The 21047-nt window shown below is 37.0% G+C and overlaps 1 protein-coding gene across 10 annotated transcripts in view; it reads left to right on the top strand.

Moving 5' to 3' along the window:
- Positions 1 to 21047, top strand: part of Jmjd1c (jumonji domain containing 1C) — a 165739-nt gene that overhangs the window by 124803 nt on the left and 19889 nt on the right. For all 10 annotated transcript variants that reach the window (XM_027395050.2, XM_035451969.1, XM_027395048.1 and 7 more), the window contains 10 exons: positions 2440 to 2612; positions 2982 to 5161; positions 9920 to 10121; positions 12296 to 12510; positions 13416 to 13568; positions 15746 to 15835; positions 16439 to 16566; positions 16875 to 17085; positions 17499 to 17713; positions 18281 to 18559. In XM_027395050.2, the coding sequence (XP_027250851.1) occupies positions 2440 to 2612; positions 2982 to 5161; positions 9920 to 10121; positions 12296 to 12510; positions 13416 to 13568; positions 15746 to 15835; positions 16439 to 16566; positions 16875 to 17085; positions 17499 to 17713; positions 18281 to 18559 (3846 nt within the window). The remainder of the gene's footprint in view (positions 1 to 2439; positions 2613 to 2981; positions 5162 to 9919; positions 10122 to 12295; positions 12511 to 13415; positions 13569 to 15745; positions 15836 to 16438; positions 16567 to 16874; positions 17086 to 17498; positions 17714 to 18280; positions 18560 to 21047) is intronic.

Here is a 21047-nt window from a genome sequence, read left to right as displayed (position 1 = left end):
TTGATACCAGACAGATAGATGGCCTTTTTAAGGGCTGCATTCTGCTTTATTACATGTATACATAGGTGGGCAAACACAAATTCATTCATTCATTTTTGCTGGGGCCTTATCCATGCTAGTCAAGGGCTCTACCACTGAGCCTGCCACGTTTTCTTTATCTATTCTTTGTCAGTGGACATTTGAGACTTAGCTTTTAAGAGCAGTGCTGCCACGAAGATGAGATGTACTTAACACTTTCCATGCCATGTTGTGGGCAAGATCTTTAATATGCTGGGAGTGCCCATTTGGAAGCCAGTGCTGCTACATTTCTCATTTATTTCAGGAATAATATTGTGTATATTTAGTATTGCATTAGAAATGACAGTAGAAACAAGTATGGTTGTCATGGTGCCAAAAGTTTATTAGAAAAGCTGTTGTAATTTTAGGTGACAATAATGAGGTCACCAAGGTCATGAATCCCAAGTTATAATGGTTGATGATGAGAGTGAGGGCCACCAACTAAGCAGTTGGCAATCTAATAATTTTGAAAGATACTTCTGTAATTTATTCTCAGTAACTTTCCTTTGGTTTGCCTTCCTATGATTAACAGTGATTGTTAGAGTTTTGCTCTGCCTTAACACTGGCATATTTAGTATTGGTAACATTTTAGTTCTAGAATTGTGCTTCCATAATTACAATTATATCTCTCTTGATTTTGTTTCTGAGATGGGGTTCTGATTCTATATGCATCTTTGTTCATGTGCCAATGATCTTGCATCGATTTAATCCTATTAAAATGTTACATAATCTAAATCAAGGAAGATCACTAATCACATTTTTCACTTCACCAGAATTGAAAGCAAGCCTGGTGACCCATGTGCCCCATTGCACTCATACTTCACTCTTTTTTTTTTTTTTAAAGATTTTATTTATTTATTATGTATGCAACATTCTGCTTCCATGTATATCTGCACACCAGAAGAGGGCACCAGATCTCAAACAGATGGTTGTGAGCCACCATGTGGTTGCTGGGAATTGAACTCAGGACCTCCGGAAGAGCAGCCAGTGCTCTTAACTCTGAGCCATCTCTCCAGCCCCACACTTCATTCTTGTGTGTGTCATAAATATAGTTGAACCTGCACAAAGATAGGCTAGAGAAACAGAGTCCAGGTGACAAATGGATTTGAATCTTCTTCCATAAATTTGAGACTCTGAAAAACAGATCTAAGGACTTAACAAACTATAAAACCATAAAATAATTTATGCTGGTCATTTTTATTTATTTATATAAAATTATAATACAAAGATGAAAACAAAAATTAACATTCTAAGCAAAAGAAAGATCTCTTAACCTCATGTTTGTGATCAGGGTGGTTAGGCAATGTAAGCAGAAGCTACTAGATTAGGGCATAATTTTAAATGGTACTTGATAAGGCAAATGCTTTCATCATTGTCAAAAATTACTGTGACTCGACTTCTGAGTCTTACGTAACTATGGCCTTCTGTGTCCTTCCATATTTAAATGTTCTTTCTGTGCATTGTTATGCATTATTCTCTTGTGAGGTTTAGAACTATAACTTACATTAAGCTGTCTTTGTGATACATGCTATCTTATATTTCTGTTGTGAGTTATAAGATTTATTCCTTTTAGTCAAAGTAAACGTGGCTTGAATTTTCCTGTTATATAACTTACCCTGATGACAGATTTGCAAAGCACACTCTTGAGTTATATTGAGTCACAGTATAGAGAAGTTTTTTTAATGTGTAATCAGATGTATGTGTTACAACATGTATGTCACTGTCACCATACAAATACTAACTTCACCAGACAGGTAACATAATTGCTGTGGAAAACATAATTGTGTTATACTGCTATACCTCCAACTATAGTAGCCTCGTATCTGGCTTATAGAATACAGTAGAACACATGGACCTTGAATATGATAATCTCGAAGGTGTGCATAAACTCTTACAAAGTTAATTATTCTGTAGGAAAAATTGACAGATGCACTTGATTATAATTTCTACTTCTAGTGGAATAACATTTTAGGGTTAACATTCTGGTTTTGCTATAACGAATTCAAATTTGAGTAACAAGTTTTTCTAGTGTTAGGATCATAGACAGTCATAAAATTAAGTCTGTGGACATTTCTTATAGTCAACTGATGGTACTTAAGATCTGCTTTTAGTGCAGGAATATTTCTAGAAGTTACTATTTTAATGTTAATTAGTTTTCAATAGAATATGGAAAGTAATCACACATACAGAATATGATTAATGTTGGTTAAAGAGTTGAATATGTCTCACCAGATTTATTTTAAAAATATGATGGTCAGAAGTCTTGCTATGGAAGTAAGTACTAGGGTTAAGTACATGACAGACACCATATTCAGCTCAAGAATTACCTTTTTTTTTTTTAAATAACTAAAGTCTAGGCTTTTTGTTTTTGTTATTTAATAGAGTTCTCCCAGTCCTTGGTTACATCAACCCACTCCTGTGACCTCAGCAGATGGTATTGGATTACTTAGTCACATTCCTGTCAGACCTTCCAGTGCAGAGCCTCATCGACCTCATAAAATTACAGTGCATTCCAGTCCACCAGTGGCAAAAACTTTAGTAGATCACCACAAAGAGTAAGTTCATTAGTGTTTAAAAATTACAGAATACCATTATCTTCCATGATTTGTCTTAATTCACTTTTTAAATTTTTTTTTAATTGGTATCATAACTAGACTTTGAAGAGATAATTTTCATTGTGTTTTGGCCTGTCGAGTTAGTCTTCCACCAAACTCTTGTAATCCTCCTGCCTCAAGGCCTTCCAAGTAGTAAAATCATAGGTGCAAGCCACTATATGTTACTCTGTTGTTTTCATACTGGTACTCTTCCAATTTTAGAGACTGAACAAAGCTGTTTGCTTTCATAATAGAATAACCTTTCATTAAAACCATCTTGTGTTTTGTATGAAATGTGATTACAGAAATCTTTGTGTATTTTCTTTGTAGAGAATTGGAGAGGAAAGCTTTCATAGAACCATTACGGTGTAATGCGTCTACATCAGTGAAAAATGACCTGGATCTTAATAGGTCACAGGGAGGAAAGGATTGTCACTTGCATAGGCATTTCGTGGGTCCAAGGCCACCCCTGGAGACTGGAGAGAGACTGAACAAATACAAGGAGGAACATCGTCGGATTCTTCAAGAGAGTATTGATGTTGCCCCATTTACAACCAAAATCAAGGGACCTGAGGTCGAAAGAGAGAATTACTCCAGGGTAGCACCATCATCTTCTAGTCCTAAAAGCCATGCCATCAAACAAGATAAAGACGTAGAACGCTCCGTATCAGAGCTTTATAAGATGAAGCACTCAGTGCCTCAGAGTTTGCCCCAAAGTAACTATTTCACTACATTATCTAATAGTGTCGTCAATGAGCCACCAAGATCCTACCCATCCAAAGAAGTTTCAAATATTTACACTGAAAAACAGAACAATAATCATTCTGCAGCAGCCAACTCGCAGTCTCTTTCATTTATATCATCTCTTTCAAAGCCTCCACCTTTGATTAAACACCAACCAGAAAGTGAAAGTTTAGTAGGCAAGATACCAGATCATCTTCCCCATCAGATTGCATCTCACTCAGTAACAACTTTCAGAAGCGATTGTAGAAGTCCTACCCATTTGACCGTCTCTTCTACAAATGCACTCCGCAGTATGCCTGCTTTGCATAGGGCACCAGTATTCCACCCACCAATCCATCACAGTTTGGAAAGAAAGGAAAGTAGCTATAGTAGCCTTTCCCCTCCAACTCTGACCCCAGTGTTGCCCGTAAATGCTGGCAGCAAAGTTCAAGAATCCCAGAAGCCTCCAACTCTAATTCCTGAGCCAAAAGAATCCCAGGCAAATTTTAAGAGTTCTTCTGATCAGGGTTTATCAGAAATGTGGAAGTCTAACAACAACCTCAGCAAGGAGAAAACTGAGTGGCCTGTGGAAAAGAGCAATGGAAAGTCACAGGCTGCTGTGGCATCTGTCATTGTCCGTCCACCTTCTAGTACAAAAGTTGATAGTGTGCCATCTGTACCATTAGCTTCCAAAGATCGAGTTTGTGAGAGATCTTCATCTGGGGCAAGTAAAACAGATTACCTCAAACCAGAAGCTGGAGAGACTGGAAGAGTCATTCTACCAAATGTGAATTTAGAAAATGCTCATGTGAAATCTGAAAAAAAATTCGAAGCTGTCTCCCAGAGCAGTGTTCCCATTTCAGTCATGTCTGCTGTAAATGTAGTCTGTAATACCAAGACAGATGTATTTACATCTGCTGCCACTACCACTAGTGTTTCCATCTTGGGTTGTTCAGAAGTAATGTATTCTTTATCAAATACCATTTTGGCCTCCACATCCTTAGAATGTACTACTTCAAAAAGTGTTAGTCAGGCAGTGGCACAAACAAAGGAATGCAAAGTCAGCACCACAGGGCCAGTTACTATAGCCTGCAGTAAGACAGGAAGTGGTGTTCAGCCTAGCTCTGGCTTCTTAGGCACAACTGATTTTATTCATTTAAAAAAGCACAAGGCAGCATTGGCTGCAGCTCAGTATAAAAATAGTAATGTCAGTGAGGCTGAACTTAATTCTGTGCGAAGTCAGACAGCAGCAGCCTCTCTTCCCCTGGATAGCACCACGATTTGTGGTGCAAGTAACAAAGCAATCTCTGTAGGAAATGGGCCAGCAGCCCAGACCAGTCAGCCCAACTACCACACTAAACTGAAGAAGGCCTGGCTCACTAGACATTCAGAAGAAGATAAAAATACTAACAAAATGGAAAATTCAGGGAATTCTGTATCAGAAATTATTAAGCCATGTTCTGTCAATTTAATAGCCTCTACATCTAATGACATACAAAATAGTGTAGACAACAGAGTCACAGGAGATAAGTATGGAAGAGATGATAAAGCCAGTAGGAGAAAAGCCAAAAGAACTTACGAATCTGGCTCTGAAAGTGGAGACTCAGATGAAAGTGAGAGCAAGTCAGAGCAAAGGACTAAACGGCAGCCTAAGCCAACTTATAAAAAGAAGCAGAATGATCTACAGAAAAGGAAAGGAGAGATTGAAGAAGACTTGAAACCCAATGGAGTTCTCAGCAGGAGTGCCAAAGAAAAAAGTAAACTGAAGTTGCAGAACAGCAATAGTGGTGAGTAATTTCTTTATTGCAAAGAAAATGGACTGATGTCCTAGCAGTTAATGATGTGGTTCCATAGGTCTTGTTTTTAAAATTCATTTCTGCATTTTCTGTATGTCTCTGCAAAAGGAAGAGAGGACTTAGGTCTTCATTTTTAGGAGATGTTTTCACTGGCATTTGTTGTAGGTGATATATGCAACTCAATGTGTAATGTAGGAATTGCTCATAATGTTTGATCTTTTCCTAGAAATGTCAAAATATAGCTTTGATTTTTACACTACAAAAATGTACTCGTGATAATAAACTATTTAACTATGGCATGACTCAGTAAATAATTGATACTTAACTGTAGACACACTACTTAGTGGTAGTGTGAATATGGTTCTATCTCATCCTTATCACGAAGCAAAGTTGTAAGCGTATGGAAATTCCCATTGATAGCAATGGGTAAAGTTAAAAATAGAAATGTGTGATTGCCTGTGATTATTCCAATAAGTACTTCCACAATAAATAAACACTTCAAAACTGGCCAGAGTTTCATTTTCCTTTGTGGCTATAGCTGGAAATAGTAAAGAATACTTATCAGTAATAGTCATTATAAAATGTTTCTCTATGTCTTTTGAAGTACTTTTTCTCAGTTTATTTATTTCTTTGTAGATTTGTTGCATAATGTAGAAAGCATGTAATAGTTTTACTGTATCTGTATAATCACCCACATGTACAAAACATTTGTGACAGTGTGGATACGCAAGTAGTACACCCATAAGTGCTTGGGTGCTTGGAGCCTCTTACTTGTGCCTTTTCAGAGTGAGCTTTTCCCTCATGACTATGTGGGACCAAAGTAGAGAAAAACAGGAGGATGGATGGAATCATAGAAAAGGAGTTCTACTAGAAACAGATCCTGACAAACTGCAGTGCAAATATAGTCAGAAGGCAGAGAGGGATTGACATCAAAGGACACCTGGCATTGATTTGAATATCATATATAACAATGTTTTTTCTTTCTCATGGCTTTTTTTTTGGGGGGGGGGCTGGAGAGACAGCCGTGGGTGCTCTCGAACTCTTATGTTTTTAGTTGTGAGCCTAGCCTTAACGGCTGAGCCGTCTTTCCAGCCCTCATGGCTCTTTTTATTACCCTCTAAACTAATTCACAAGTGGTCGGCAATTGCGTTAATCCATATATTTTTTTGATGTTGGGTATTCTAATTTTTAAACTTCCAGAAAATAGCTTCCAACAATTAAAAAATATTTTTGAAGGTAAATTCATAAAAGTATTTTTAAATTGCATGCATATTCTCTTTTCATATCAATACTGAGTATGCATGTTTCCAAGTGATATTCTAAAATAGTGGACAGGTTGTAATGCTTGGTGATAAATTTCTAGTTTTAGACCAGGTACTTTAACTCATTTGTTTGAAAGTTATATTAACTATTAATGTAATTTTTAAAATAAGGGTAGGTTGATTTACTTCTGGCCCTTGTAGAATAATTACTTAACGTAGGATGTTTTCACAAGTGTAAGAATTTTTTTGATTTTATTTTTTATATATTTGAATTACAAACAAGATTGAATTACAAGTGTAAGAATTTTATAATCTGAATATATACTTCTTGGATGAAATATGACATTTTTCTCCCCATTGTTTAATGAAATTGTCCATTAGTCGTGGTCAGCTTAAAAGAAAGAATTAGGCTTACATGTTAGAGGATTTCATATAAGTCTAACAGTATCATACATGTATACTTTATAATTAACTTAACTATAATTAACTTATGATTACGTTTCATAATATATTTTACCTGCCCATACATATAGAATGTTTCTTAGTATATTCTATAGGCAGCTGCAATAGATTTTGCTTTACTTAGTGCTTTGGCATATCTTCGTATCTTTTGCCTTTCATTTTAATTAGAAATTGGCTGCCTTTCCCAAATTATTTTTACATAAATTTACTTTATGAGCTGAAATTGTCAACAGATCTGTGCATGTTTACAATATATTTATTGATGTATACAACCTGTGACTAACCTGTGATCTGAATTAATCAAAAATGCATCTATTGTGTTGGCATCTGAGAAATCGAAGGTTAGCGTGTATTTGTGTCTCACTTTCTTCTTCCCCGGTCTTCACTGGGCAGGTGAGTTTGTTGATAAAAACAAAGGTCTTAAAGGTTCTAACTGTACAAAGGAAGCAGGGTTGTTAGATGACTTTTGTTAACAGAGTGTCTTAATCTCAAACTAGCACATTTTAGATATATCGTCAATAAGACATCTAGAATTGAAGGGTGATGTTTTATTTTAAGAAAATACTATTGTTAAATTCCCTAAAAAAGTTTAGTATTGTCTTGTTTGGTCTATTACAGAAGAATTACAGTATCAAAAAAGCCTTTATAAATTCATTTCTCTCTCTCTCTCTCTCTCTCTCTCTCTCTCTCTCTCTCTCTCTCTCTGTTTTTTTTGGTTTTTCGAGACAGGGTTTCTTTGTGTAGCTTTGGAGCCTATGCTGGCACTCGCTCTGGAGACTGGGCTGGCCTCGAACTCACAGAGATCCACCTGCCTCTGCCTCCTGAGTACTGGGATTAAAGGCGTGTGCCACCAACGCCCGGCAAATTCATTCTTTTTTTTTTTTTTAAAAAATTCAGTTTGCCTGTTTAGTATCATATAATTATGAATTGTTCTCTTTCTTTCTTTCTTTCTTTCTTTCTTTCTTTCTTTCTTTCTTTCTTTCTTTCTTTTTCATGACAGTGTTTCTCTGTATTGCTTTGGAGGTTGTCCTGGAACTCTCTCTGTAGACCAGGCTGGCCTGGAACTCACAGAGATCCTCCTGCCTCTGCCTCCCAAGTGCTGGGATTATGAGCCACCAATGCCTGGCTGTGAATTGTTTTCAAATGTCTTTTTTTTTAAAAACTTCACTGTACTGTTTAAACTTTTTCAATCAATATTATGAGGTTTCACTTTCTAAACTGTTCCCATCATCTAGAGTTAAAAGTATATTAGTTAAAGTTAATTTCTAGTTTAAAATAAAAAAGTAAAGAAACAGACTGCATTTACTTTATGCAGTAAGTAAATGATTAAAGAAAGTGTGCCAACTATAAGTCTTACTAGTGGTGTGATACCTCTATTGTTCATTCTGATACCCCTTAATAAAGTCCACAGGAAATACCTCTCTTACACACTGGAGGAAAAATGTCTTTAAGAAAATTTTATTTATTTTTATTTTATGTGTATGGGTGTTTATCTCCCTGAATATTTGTGCACTCTGTGTATGTTTGGTTCCTGTGGGGGCCAGAGAATAGCATTGGATCTCCTGGAACAGGAATTGATGGTTGTGAGCTTCCATGTGTGCTGAGGATTGAACCGTAGTTCTCTGAAAGAGCAGCCAAGGTTCTTGACTAGACAGCCGTATTTGAATCCCTGGAAACACCTTTAATAAGTTAATACACAGTTAATAAGTCATTAACTGCCTTGTGCCATGTACATGAACATGTCTATACTGAGATAAATTTAATGGTTTCTAGCCCCAAGATAAAGACTAAAAAGAGGAAAACATAAGAAACAGGCATCAATCTTAAAAACACCTTAGTACTTTAATCCAGCTTCAAACGTTACTACCTATGTGAGAGTGATCTTTTTTTGTAATTACACTGTTTACCCTATCAATAAATAGATATTAGGAATTCCAGACAGGAAATGTGCTCTTAAGTTTCTGAAGAAATATATGGTTTCAAAGGAATAGTTGTGTCTGTCTCTGATACAAGCAGAATGTATTTGAAAAAAAGGATAGGAAATATTTTTCAGTTACAAAAAGTGGCCTGTACATCAAATGCCTGTGGTACATGTGATAAGAAAGACAGAGTTAAGCTGGAGGCAATAATGGATATCTTTTAGATTTTTATAGGTAGAATTGCAATTGTGTGTGTACTTCATGAATTCTCCTGGTCTACAGGTTGCTCCTGTTATACAGATGACTCTGATTGCTTTAGCTAATGGTCCTTTACTTGTTACTTCATGTTAATAAACAGGAACAGTGGTACTGAATGTGGTAATTCTGTATTTCATCTTAAAATACTAGACTATAGTCCATTTGAAAGATTTTGTTTTTCCCTTTACACTTGTGAAGGAATCTCACTGTATTTGCAAAGATTGCCTTCACACCTGCACTTTAGAGGTACTCCTAATGGGGAGCAGTGTTTTTGCTTTGTGTGTTCATTTTGTTTTTCATTATTTCCATTAGCAAAAATAGCCCAATTCATATTGTCTTTTCTCCCTTTCTTCAAAACACTTTTACTTTTGTAAAAGATTCTGTTCCCATCAATATATTGATATCAGATATGATGATGTTGCCACAAGCAACACTTTTTTAATGATTGTAGTGGTTTTTGAGTCACTCACTCTAGATATCCCAGGCTGGCCTTGAACATGTGTCATCTTTCCACCTCAGCTTCTGAAGTGATGGAATTGACGGCATATATACCTCCATATTTGGCTACACATTTATTTTAAGCTAAATGTGTACGTAGTGTGAATGGTTCTCATGTTTGGTGTTGTATTTATATGAATATGCAGTGTTTGGAGATATCATTTCAGCTTTCCTTCCCTGTCTGTCCAGTTAGAATGGGTAAGCAGATAAACAAGGGGTGCTGTATGTAGACTGCAGTTGTCCATCATGTAACTGGAATATAGTTTAATCAACTAGGGCTTAATCCCAAAGAGTGTTCCTTTTTTTCTGTAAAGTATAACCCTGCTAATAATTTCCTTCTAATGTTACAGCTGGCATTCCTCGTTCTGTATTGAAAGACTGGCGAAAAGTCAAGAAGCTAAAGCAAACTGGAGAATCCTTTTTGCAAGATGACTCTTGCTGTGAGATAGGGCCCAATTTACAAAAGTGCCGAGAATGTAGACTTATTCGTAGTAAAAAAGGAGAAGAATCAGCTCACTCACCAGTATTTTGTAGATTTTACTACTTTAGAAGGTAAGTCAAAATACAGGAAGTGTCAGGGTAAGGTTATTGAGTATTGGAAATTGTACTGGTATTCTGAGAGGCCCCTTTCAGAGTGTGTCTTGTTTCTGACACAGTCTAAACAATACTAACTCATGCTGTGCTGGGATAGCTGCTGGCAAGCAGCCTTTTCAGATCACCACTCAATTACTTATGTTCCCAGATCTTCCTTCTGAAAGATTAATTTTTCCTTAATCAAAAATATTACCTTTTCTTTTTTCTAAAAATGGCAAGAACTTAGCCAGTTTTTTTTTTCAATGTCTTAAAAAGGTATTTGCTTTTGCCAAAACAATTTAACACATTACTTAAGTAAACATTGTTCTGTGTGAGTGCAGGTAAACCATCTTGGCTAAGAAAACATGTCCATTGTCTTGTTACATAGCAATGGCCATACTTTTGTTAAATACACACTTAAATATTAGCTAAGGTATACTGTCCTAGCTCACAAGTTTTATGGTAAAATAAAATTTACAGATATTTAATTATTAATTTAAAGTAAATATTGGTAAGTACTTTAAGTTTTAAAAACCCATTCATTGACTGAATTAACAAACAGAAAAGCTAGGTAACCCCACCAGTGAAAACTCGAATTCTAGAATCTGTTATTCTTGTTCTTGAATACCATCTTTGGTCCTTGATGCCTCTGTGAAGTTTATACCCTGTCAAGGATTACAGCGAAGCTGTTTGGTTTGGAAATGTGTGAGTACTTAAGGAGGTTAAAGAGATAAGGTAGTGTGCACATAGTCCTTACTATAGTTCCACACATATATCAGAGGCAGGCTGATCTCTGTGAGTTTCAGGCCAGCCTGGGCTATGTAGAGAGAGACCCTATCTCAAAAAGAAAAGAAACCAAAACAAAAGCCAGCCTGCCTGCCTGCCTGCCTGCCTGCCTGCCTTCCTTCCTTCCTTCCTTCCTTCCTTCCTTCCTTCCTTCCTTCCTTCCTCCCTCCCTCCCTCCCTCCCTCCCAAGTCTAATACCAACAGTCCCTAACGGCAAAGCATGCCACTTATAGGAAGAAGTTAAAGTTATAGAAAATAGTGCTCGTGCAAGTGTGGAAGACATTCCAGTGGTATTAAGGGAGTAGTTCTGAGGAAGATGAGAAAACTTTGGGTTTGATGAAAAGAAATGTTCTGATGAAAACAAAGCTGATTAAGGATAATTCAAATAACCTAAAATCAATGCTGCTTATCAAGGATTATCTTGGTTTTATTTATTTATTTGTTTTAAGATCTTATTTATTATGTATACAATGTTCTGTCTGCATGTGTGTCTGCAGGCCAGAAGAGGGCACCAGATCTCATTATAGATTGTTGTGAGCCACCATGTGGTTTCTGGGAATTGAACTCAGGACCTCTGGAAGAGCAGTCAGTGCTCTTAACCTCTGAGCCATTTCTCTAGCCCGTATCTTGGTTTTAAAAGTGAAGGGAAACGGGGTTTTAGAAGTTCAAGGTCCTATAGCAAGTTTTACACTAGTCTTGGCTGTGAGACCCTGCCACAAAAACTAAACATCTCATGAAAATTAAAAGTTGGGTACTACGATAAAAATCCCAAGGTGATTAAAGACATTTTAACTTCATCAGTTTTAGATTAAGAAGGATAGTTGTAAAATTACACCTCAGGCATTGTGGTACATGCTTATAATTCCAGAACTCAGAAAGCTTACACAGGAGAATTGGTGCAGTTCAAGGCCAGGCTGGGTTACAGTGTGAAGCATTGGGTAGGTGGGAAAGAGAAAGTAACAATACTGCTTTGATAACATTGGGGAAACACATTGGCTCTCTTATTCATATAACACGTACTCATATTATACTTATTCATATACTACTCCCAATAGTTGACAGGTGGCTATAGTTACCTAATAATAGGTGGTTGGTATTGTCCTCTTGAAGGTTGGAAGTCAGGACCTTGTGCATGCTGGGTCATTGCTGTACTAATGAGCTTTGGATCCCAACCCTTACTGACTGAAATAACATAACATCAGTGCTACTAGGTAATGCCTGAGGCATGTAAATTGATTAATAACTTAAGTAAGTTGAGAAACTATCCTATTCCATGGTTTAAATTATAATATGTTCATAATATAGTAGGAGCATAAAAATTATTTCTAATCTTTGTTATCTAATGGTTTTATGTTTTACTGTTTCAGATTGTCATTTAGTAAGAATGGAGTGGTCAGGATAGATGGTTTCTCTTCTCCTGAACAATATGATGATGAAGCCATGAGTTTATGGACACATGAAAATTATGAAGATGATGAAGTAGATATCGAAACCTCTAAATATATCTTGGATATAATAGGTGATAAGTTCTGCCAGTTAGTAACATCTGAAAAGACAGCTTTGTCCTGGGTGAAAAAGGATGGTAAGGATATTAATATAATATGCACTCTACAAATTTCTTTTTAACATATTCTTTCTGTATTATGTTTAATCTGTAAGCCCCTCATCTTACCTAATTTTATTGGTATCTGAGCTCTGATAATGCCACCTCCTAGGTGCTTGATATTGAATGGATTATTCATGAAATCACAACAATGTTTTCATAATTGTGATACAACATGAACTAGTTCGACAAAATGTCTTTACATGAAAGATTGTACAGTATCGTTGTGTGTGTATGTGCATAATCTATCACTGTTTTTTGTATTTGAATCGAATGTTCTTGTTAAACTGTAACTTCTTGCAGATAATGTCATCAAATGTCAGGCTTGTAAAATGGAAGAATTAACTACCTCATGTATATATTTGTTTACAACTACTTACATTGATTATATTTACTTGAATGTAAAGCACTTAGCATCAATAAGCACCAGTGTGACATATGTTCTCAGTGTTCACTTTTTTTCTGTCTTTTCTTCCCTAAAATCAGTGGATTGTTTGCCAGAGTACATATGGCAATAGTTAGAAACATTTTATTTCTGGGTCATAACTGAAGAGCGCTGTCTATGACTGCTCTCTATCTAATGATGGAGGCCACTACACACATGGTAGAAACCCTGTTTCAGGTACAAGCCAGCCATTTTAATATTTACTTAGAATTCTTTGTGGCTCTCCTAAAGAATTATCCAGAAATCTGCTTTGGGAGCATAATCCCCATATTCCATGAAGTGGACGTAGGAGGACAGTTTGTGGCTAGCCTGAGAATATGCCAGCTGCATATTGAGAAGCTTTGTCATAGAGAAATAAGAATCTACTCTTGTTTTTATATTAAAATAGCCTTTGGCATTCTTGATTTATTGTCATGTCTTTATTTTTGCTGTATTTCAGCCAAAATTGCCTGGAAAAGAGCAGTGCGGGGTGTTCGGGAGATGTGTGACGCATGTGAAGCAACACTGTTTAATGTCCACTGGGTGTGCCGCAAGTGTGGATTCGTGGCTTGCTTGGATTGTTACAAGGCCAAGGAGAGGAAGAGTTCTAGAGGTTAGCCCATAGCTTGATGGGATTAAGTGGACATACTCTGTATTACTCATGTTGTTAATTGTGAATATGTTCCATTGTGGACATTCATAACATTTGGGTAAGGAAGAGGAATTACCTTGCCTTATTGGTGTCTGCATTTGGAATGAAGTTCCATCTTGTGGATCTCAGAGTGGATCCCCTGGGTGGATCCACTCTGAGGCAGAATTTCAAGTCGCTAAATTCAAATTTAGCTGAAGCCTTTTTGATTTCAGATTCTAGTTCACAGTTTCTGCTATCTTTCTAGAATCTTTTAATTGAGTAATCATTTGTGTTAAGTCAGAATTGAATACTTCTACATATCAGTCTAATGTTCAAACAAATTTTTAAGGATATACTGTCATTTGTGTCCTTTACCCCATATATCTTTTTGTATGTTTTTGATGCTTTGAGATAATGTTTCTTAATGTAAACCTTGCTGTCCTGAACTCTTTTCTGTAGACCAAGTTAGCACTGAACTCAGCTCCACCTGCCTCTGCCTACTGAGTGCTGGAGTTAAAGGCATGTGCTACCACATCCATAGGATGAAGAAATATTTCTGTCACAGACTTTGAGACTGTTGTGTTTAATTTTTAGACACAAGCTGAAGATACAGTTTTAAAAGGAAATTATTTATGCATCAAAAGTGTTAAAGGCTTGCCGCAAGCCTAGTATTTAAGCTTATTGTTAGTATACTTGCCTAACCTGTACATGGCTGTGGGGTCCCCACCACTGAAAAAAGAGAATACCATTTTACAGGCGTGGTCGTACATGTTCTTGAAATTGAGGCAGGATTGACTTATGTTCAAGTTCAGCTGGGGGTCTATAACAAGACCCTGTTTTCCATTTTTAAAAATAGATTTACCTAAGACTTTAATAAGTGGCTCCAATGGTGGTATCCACCAGTGATGGAGAAAGTTGGGGTGAAGTGTAGGGTTTTAAAAACTGTGGAAAGGTTAGATGCTGTGTCATTACAGTGTTAGGCTTGGGTGTTAGGAAGAACCATGGCTTAGCTGGCAAGTGTCTTTTTCCATTGGTAGAATTTCCATACTTCTTCAACCCTTTTTTAACATTGTTTACTACCCATAAGACCTGAGTATATAAAGGCACTTCTGAGAATCTTGAGCTGTATTTTCCTGGGATATGAAAGTAGATATGAGTAAAGTGGTGTAACGAAGTGAAGAAATCCATTTCTTAGGGTCTGCGGTATAGTTTAGAGGTAGGGCACGTGGTTTTGTTGTTGTTTCCTAGTTCCATAGACTTTTGTTTTTCCTTTAAAAGCTTTTTTTTAATCTAGGATTTTCATGAAGCAGTTCTGGATTTATGCTGAATTTCTTGAGCTTAGTAGGATTTTTTTGTTTTGTTTTGAAGCTCTTAGAGCCACACCATAAGTAGCTGCCTATGTCAATAAATTCATAAGGCTCTCTGAGGCATATGGAATGTCCCACGCTATACCTCACATTGCTGCTGAATGTAGGGAGCCTAGTTTGAGATCAACAATAGCAATTAATACCGGCTCTATAGAGTGTCATCTTGTTTTGTTTTGCAGTTTGCGTGCATGTTGGCAGTTATTTCATCTGTAGCCCTATACATGTTAGACAAGGGTTGATCCCAGGCCTCATATCAGTGTTGATTGAACAATAGCAAAATACGGTAGCAGTATCCTTAAACTTGTGTCAGTATAAGTAGTCTAATATAATGTGCAACCTCTTCTAAGTCGGGTGTTGGTGGTGCACGCCTTTAATCTAAGCACTCGGGAAGGCAGAGGCAGGCAGATTTCTATGAGTTCAAGGCCAGCCTGGTCTACAGAGAAAATAACTAAGAATCAGACAGAAATTAGAAGTGACCCTCTATAGTAATAGTAGCAGAAAATAGTCTTTTTGTTTGTTTTGAGACAGGGTTTCTCTATGTAGCGTTGGAGCCTGTCCTGGAACTCACACTGTAGACTAGGCTGGCCTCAAACTCACAGAGATCTGCCTGCCTCTCCCTCCCAAGTGCTGGGATTAAAGGTGTGAGCCACCAACGCTCGGCCATGTCTTTTCTGACTTTTTAAAAATAGAACAAAACATAATAGAAGATTGCCACTGCAATTTCATGTAACTATACAACCATCACTTTTATACTTAAAGAATTTCCTTGAATCAAGGTGTATTATCTTACAGATAAAGAGTTGTATGCTTGGATGAAGTGTGTAAAAGGACAGCCTCACGATCACAAGCATTTAATGCCAACTCAAATTATACCTGGTTCTGGTAAGTCTAACTATGTTTTACTTTGTATTATAAGTCCTAGATGGTCTAGATAGAAGAGGACCGTTAGTTATGTTAACTGGACATAGTAATAAATGCCTGTAACCTAAGCATCTGAGAGGATGGGGGTGCTATGAGTTTCAGGACAACCTTAGTTAACATACACAGCAGGTTTTAGGGTCAACCCCCCCCCCCAAAAAAAGTATACTTTTTAGAAAAGTATAGCTTAACCAATTGAATTGTCTTGTTCAAAATTATAGCAACTCTTATATTTAATAAAGATGGGAAAAAGTCTTTCTTCTCAGACCCACTATAATAAACTACACAGACACTATGGAAAAGGGAAATTGAATAATGATAAAGTTTGGATTGTAGTGAAGCTTCCTACAAGTTTTGAGCATACCAATAGCTTAATAATCAGACAATATGACATTAACGTAAATTTGGTTGGTGGTAGTTGTGTGAAATCTGGAGCGGTAGTACTGAGTAATAACTGGTGAGAAATCAGAAGCACTCTGCTGTTCACAGGTCCTCAAACACACTAAGGAAGGCGTCTACCTATAACAACAAGTGGTCATCTTTACTAACTGCTGTTTTGTTTTACAGTGTTGACAGATCTTCTTGATGCCATGCACATTCTTAGGGAAAAATATGGTATTAAATCCCATTGTCACTGTACTAACAAACAGAACATACAAGTCGGAAATTTTCCTACAGTGAATGGTGTGTCTCAAGTAAGTAGAAAAGTCTCTGTTCGTATATAGCCTTTAGTAAATGACACAACTTTGGGTTTTGAAACTCAGTTAATGGCCTGGCATGGCAGCCATGCTTGTAATCACAGCATCTACTAAGCTGGGGCAGAATTTCTGTGAATTCTAGGCTCGCCAAGAACTGTGGGGATATCTCAAAAGGAAAAAAAAAAAAAAAGCTCTACTCCAGGTTTTTGTTTCTATATTAATTGTATATATGTTTTACGACAACTGGTTTTAACTGAGTAATTGAGGAAATAGTGTTTAAAAACTCGACTGTCTTTCCCTTACAGGTTATACAGAATGTTCTTAACCACAGTAGTAAAACTTCCCGGTGCATACCTGAATCTCAGCAGCAGAGCACCCCTCAGAAATCTCAGAGCAATGGTAGTAGCAGCCCTGGAAGTGTAAGCACAGACAGCAGGTTGACCCCTCCAGAGTCCCAGTCACCACTGCACTGGCTAGCTGATCTTGCTGAGCAAAAAGCCAGAGAGGAAAAACAAGGTAAGCACTATTCGTGTTTGTATTAAAGGGCTGAAGTATACCAGTGTAGTTATTGTACATGGCCTGTAAATAATTTGCTTTGGTGCCTCTATAGCTTAGGATCAAGAAAGTATTTGTTCTCTTTTATTAGGAGCCAGCCCTCCCTAAGTTTGGTGATATCAAAATTAGTTCTGTACTCATCTGTGAATGACGTATTCATTCACAACAGGTAGACACTCTACTACAAATCTGAGATAACTGAGGAAAGCCTTTTCATCCCAAGGTAGTCAGATGGCTTTGAGGGATTTAACTCATCCAGTTTGTGGTCAGGTGACTGCATTGGTGCCACCGTGGGTTTTTATTCCTCATTGTAAAATACCTATTTTTCTATACTTTACTATTAAATATGTACTATTTGTTGAATTATATTTCAGAAAACAAAGAATTTGCTCTTGAAAAGGAAATCAAAGAAGAAGGAGAACAAGATGCCTCTGATTCTCCAAATGGCAGCACATCACCTCCAGCCTCTCAGAACAATGAACAGGGCTCAACCCTCCGAGATTTGCTAACCACCACAGCTGGCAAGCTTCGAGTGGGCTCTACTGATGCTGGAATTGCCTTTGCTCCAGTGTACTCAATGGGAGCCTCGGTGAGTCTGTCAGCTAATGTTTGTTTGTTAGATTTGGGGTTTTTGCACATGCTGTACAAGTGCCCTCCACTTAGCTAGCCTCTGGTTTTAAATTTGTATAGATTTGATGGTTAGCTATGGTTCTAATGAAACAGATGCAGATGAAATAAACAGCAAGGACTGGTCTTATTCCAATTCTAACTTCAAAGCTGGAGTTTTCCATTTTTTCTCAGATAGAAGTTTGAGTCCAGGAGAGCTCCAAGATTACTGTTTGAAGCCTGAGAGTTACGTACGCTTGTAGTGGGAGAAAGCAAACCTATATGGAAATATCTGAAAAATACTTGCAAAGCAAGTTTTGTTTAATTACTTGTCAATTAAAAGGAAAAATAAATTACCAAAGGAGATAAAATGTTACAATTGCCTTTAAAATATATGGAGGGGTCTTAACCCTATTCCTTCTGCCTAATACACACCAATGTGTAAAATAGGATGACTGCTCCTGAATCCTGTAGAGCAAGTTGCTTCTTGCATTACCAAACTTAGGGAGGGTCTTCATTGTTTTCAGAAATTGTTTGTTTTTCTTAATAGAGTGGCAAAAGTGGACGGAGTATGCCTAACATCCTTGATGACATCATTGCTTCAGTTGTTGAAAACAAAATTCCACCAAATAAAACAGCCAAGATAAATGTAAAATCAGAGCCTAATGAAGAACCTAAAGAAAGCCGAAAATCTGCCGTGAATGAAAGCAATAAATTATACAGTGATATACCACATTCTTGGATCTGTGACCAGCATATTTTATGGCTTAAGGATTACAAGAATAGTAATAACTGGAAGCTTTTCAAAGAGTGCTGGAAACAAGGACAGGTAAGTATGTTACAGTGGTTAACACTCTCCATGGGCCTGATTAGAAAACTTAATTCTCCTGTGGGGAAAAGAAAGAGCCCCAAAATTAACAGATTGCCAAAATTATTATTTCAGGATTTCTGGTTTTGTCCAGATGTATATAACTATACAAGGAAGCAGATTATTTGACAGATAGGTTTAGTGAGTAGACATGCACTAGTAATAGATTTACAAAGTTTAATTCTTTTTTTCTGATATTTTACTAATATGTTAATATGAAAAGCAATTGTATTGAACTGATGAACACCACCCACCCACCCCCCACCGCCGCGCCCCACACACACACACACACACACACACACACACACACACACACACACACACACGTTTTCTCTGTGGCTTTGGAGGCTCTCCTAGAACCAGCTCTTGTAGACCAGGCTGGTCACGAACTCACAGAGACCCACCTGCCTCTGCCTCCCGAGTGTTAGGATTAAAGGTGTTTGCCACCAATGCCCGGCTGCTTATGAAAATTTTAAAGATAGTTAATTTTTTAACTTTTTATTGGCTTGTGATAAAACCCAAAGCTTATAATTTTCTACTGAATGCATACCCTGGCTTAATTCATCAAATCTTTCTTTTGGTTTTGGATTTTTGGGTCAGGGTCCTTTTATGTAGCTTTGGCTATCCTGCAGTTCACTTGTTAGACAAAGTTGACGTTGAACTCACAGAGATCCGCCTGCTTCTGCCTCCCAAATCCTGGGATAAAAGGCAAGTGCCATCGTGGCCAGCCTCCATTTTGTCAAATCTTGATTACAATTTCTTTCTGCCCAGGTAAAATTGGTTTTCCTTATGATCAAAGTTCTGACTTAATGCTTTATATGTGATTCAGATATTAAGTATCTAAATAATAAAAAATTTGGAGCAGACTTAATTACCTGCCTTAGGGTATTACTTAATTTGTTTCCTCTTCCTTGGAACACATTAGTACCATGCTCCTGTATTATGTGTATGTCTGTGTGCATGTGAAAGTTAATGGACAACTTTTAGGAGTCAGTTCTCTCTACCATTGTGGCTTCTAGGGATTGAACTTAGGGCATTAGGCTTGCCTATAAGCACTTTCACCAGCTAAACCATCTCACCAGCCTATTTTAATATGCAGTTACTGAGCATCTAATTCATGACTTAAAACTGAGTAGCCTTGTGAAGATGAGTAAGAACCATTTTACTAAAGTCACCTGTGCCCTGTGGTGAAAAATGATCATTCATTCCAACACAACACCACAGAACACCATCTAGGTTTTGCATACACACAAGAATGGTGTCATGTATCTTTGAGCCTATGTGGATCTGCTACCATTGCTGAACTGAAATTTTGAACACTTCATTTTATGTTGGGACTGTTTGATAAGAAACAGTCACATGAACATTTTTATGAATGTGTTAAAGATTTTTAAGGACTTTTTGAAAGGTGCTGTGAAAAAGAAGATAGTCTGGCTAAGCCAAGGTACTAATTCAAACAAACTATTGTGAATTACTTAGAAATTGAGTGAATTTTTTGCTAGTTAAGGCATTCCTTGACATATACGAGTTATTGTAGAACTCTGTAAGTAGGTTAGCTTGTTCTGAACCAAGAATAGAGTGATAAAGAAATTTACCACCTTACAGAATACACAATGAAAGACCCTTAATTATCAAGGAATTTTAACATACATTGTAAGTGAAAGCTGCAATTGGCAATTTAAAATAATTGACCATACAGCAGTTACTTTTAGGAAAAAATATTAGAGGTGAGTGGTCTGATTGGGAAGTCTTGAGATATTTCAGTAAGATGATGACAGTAGCTTTAGAATTTTACTTGGAATTACTTTAATATACCAGTTAGCTGGCTTTTTAAAGATTGGTAAAAGGCTTAGTGAGATTACTTTTATATAGGAACTGTAGTGATGAATTGCCAGTAGTAAATACCTAATATCTGGACCTATGTTAGGAGTTGAACATATTAATAACTTATTGAAGGAACATTTAATGGAGCATTCAGCTAGATTCCATTGAGGGTTTGTCTTGTTTTACATTTTATTATACACATGTGGGTGTTTTTCTTGCATGTGTATCTGTGTACCATTTACCTGGCTGGTGCCTGTGAAGGTTAGATGGATATTGGATCCCTTGGAACTAGAGCTGCAGATGTTTGTGAACCACTGTGTGGGTGCTGGAAATGAAACCCAGGGCCTCTACAAGAGCAGCCAGTGCTCTCAACTGCAGAGACATCTTTGCAGCCCTTTGTTTTGTGACAGTCCCACTATGTATCCCTCAACTGGCCTGGAACTCATTGTGTAGACCAGATTTAGAGAGATCTGGCTCATGGTGGGGTTTTTTTTCTTTTGTTTTTTGTTTTTATCTTTTGTAATTGAAAATTCTAACTTGAGGCGTTTGTTTTATGATAACTTTTAAATGTCTTAGTTAATATCTATTTAGAGATTCTTTAAGTCATAATTTCATAAATTCTCTA

The sequence above is a fragment of the Cricetulus griseus genome (genome assembly GCF_003668045.3).
Source record: "Cricetulus griseus strain 17A/GY chromosome 1 unlocalized genomic scaffold, alternate assembly CriGri-PICRH-1.0 chr1_0, whole genome shotgun sequence".
NCBI classification, from domain to species: domain Eukaryota; kingdom Metazoa; phylum Chordata; class Mammalia; order Rodentia; family Cricetidae; genus Cricetulus; species Cricetulus griseus.
This window is presented reverse-complemented; position numbering and strand designations above follow the sequence as displayed.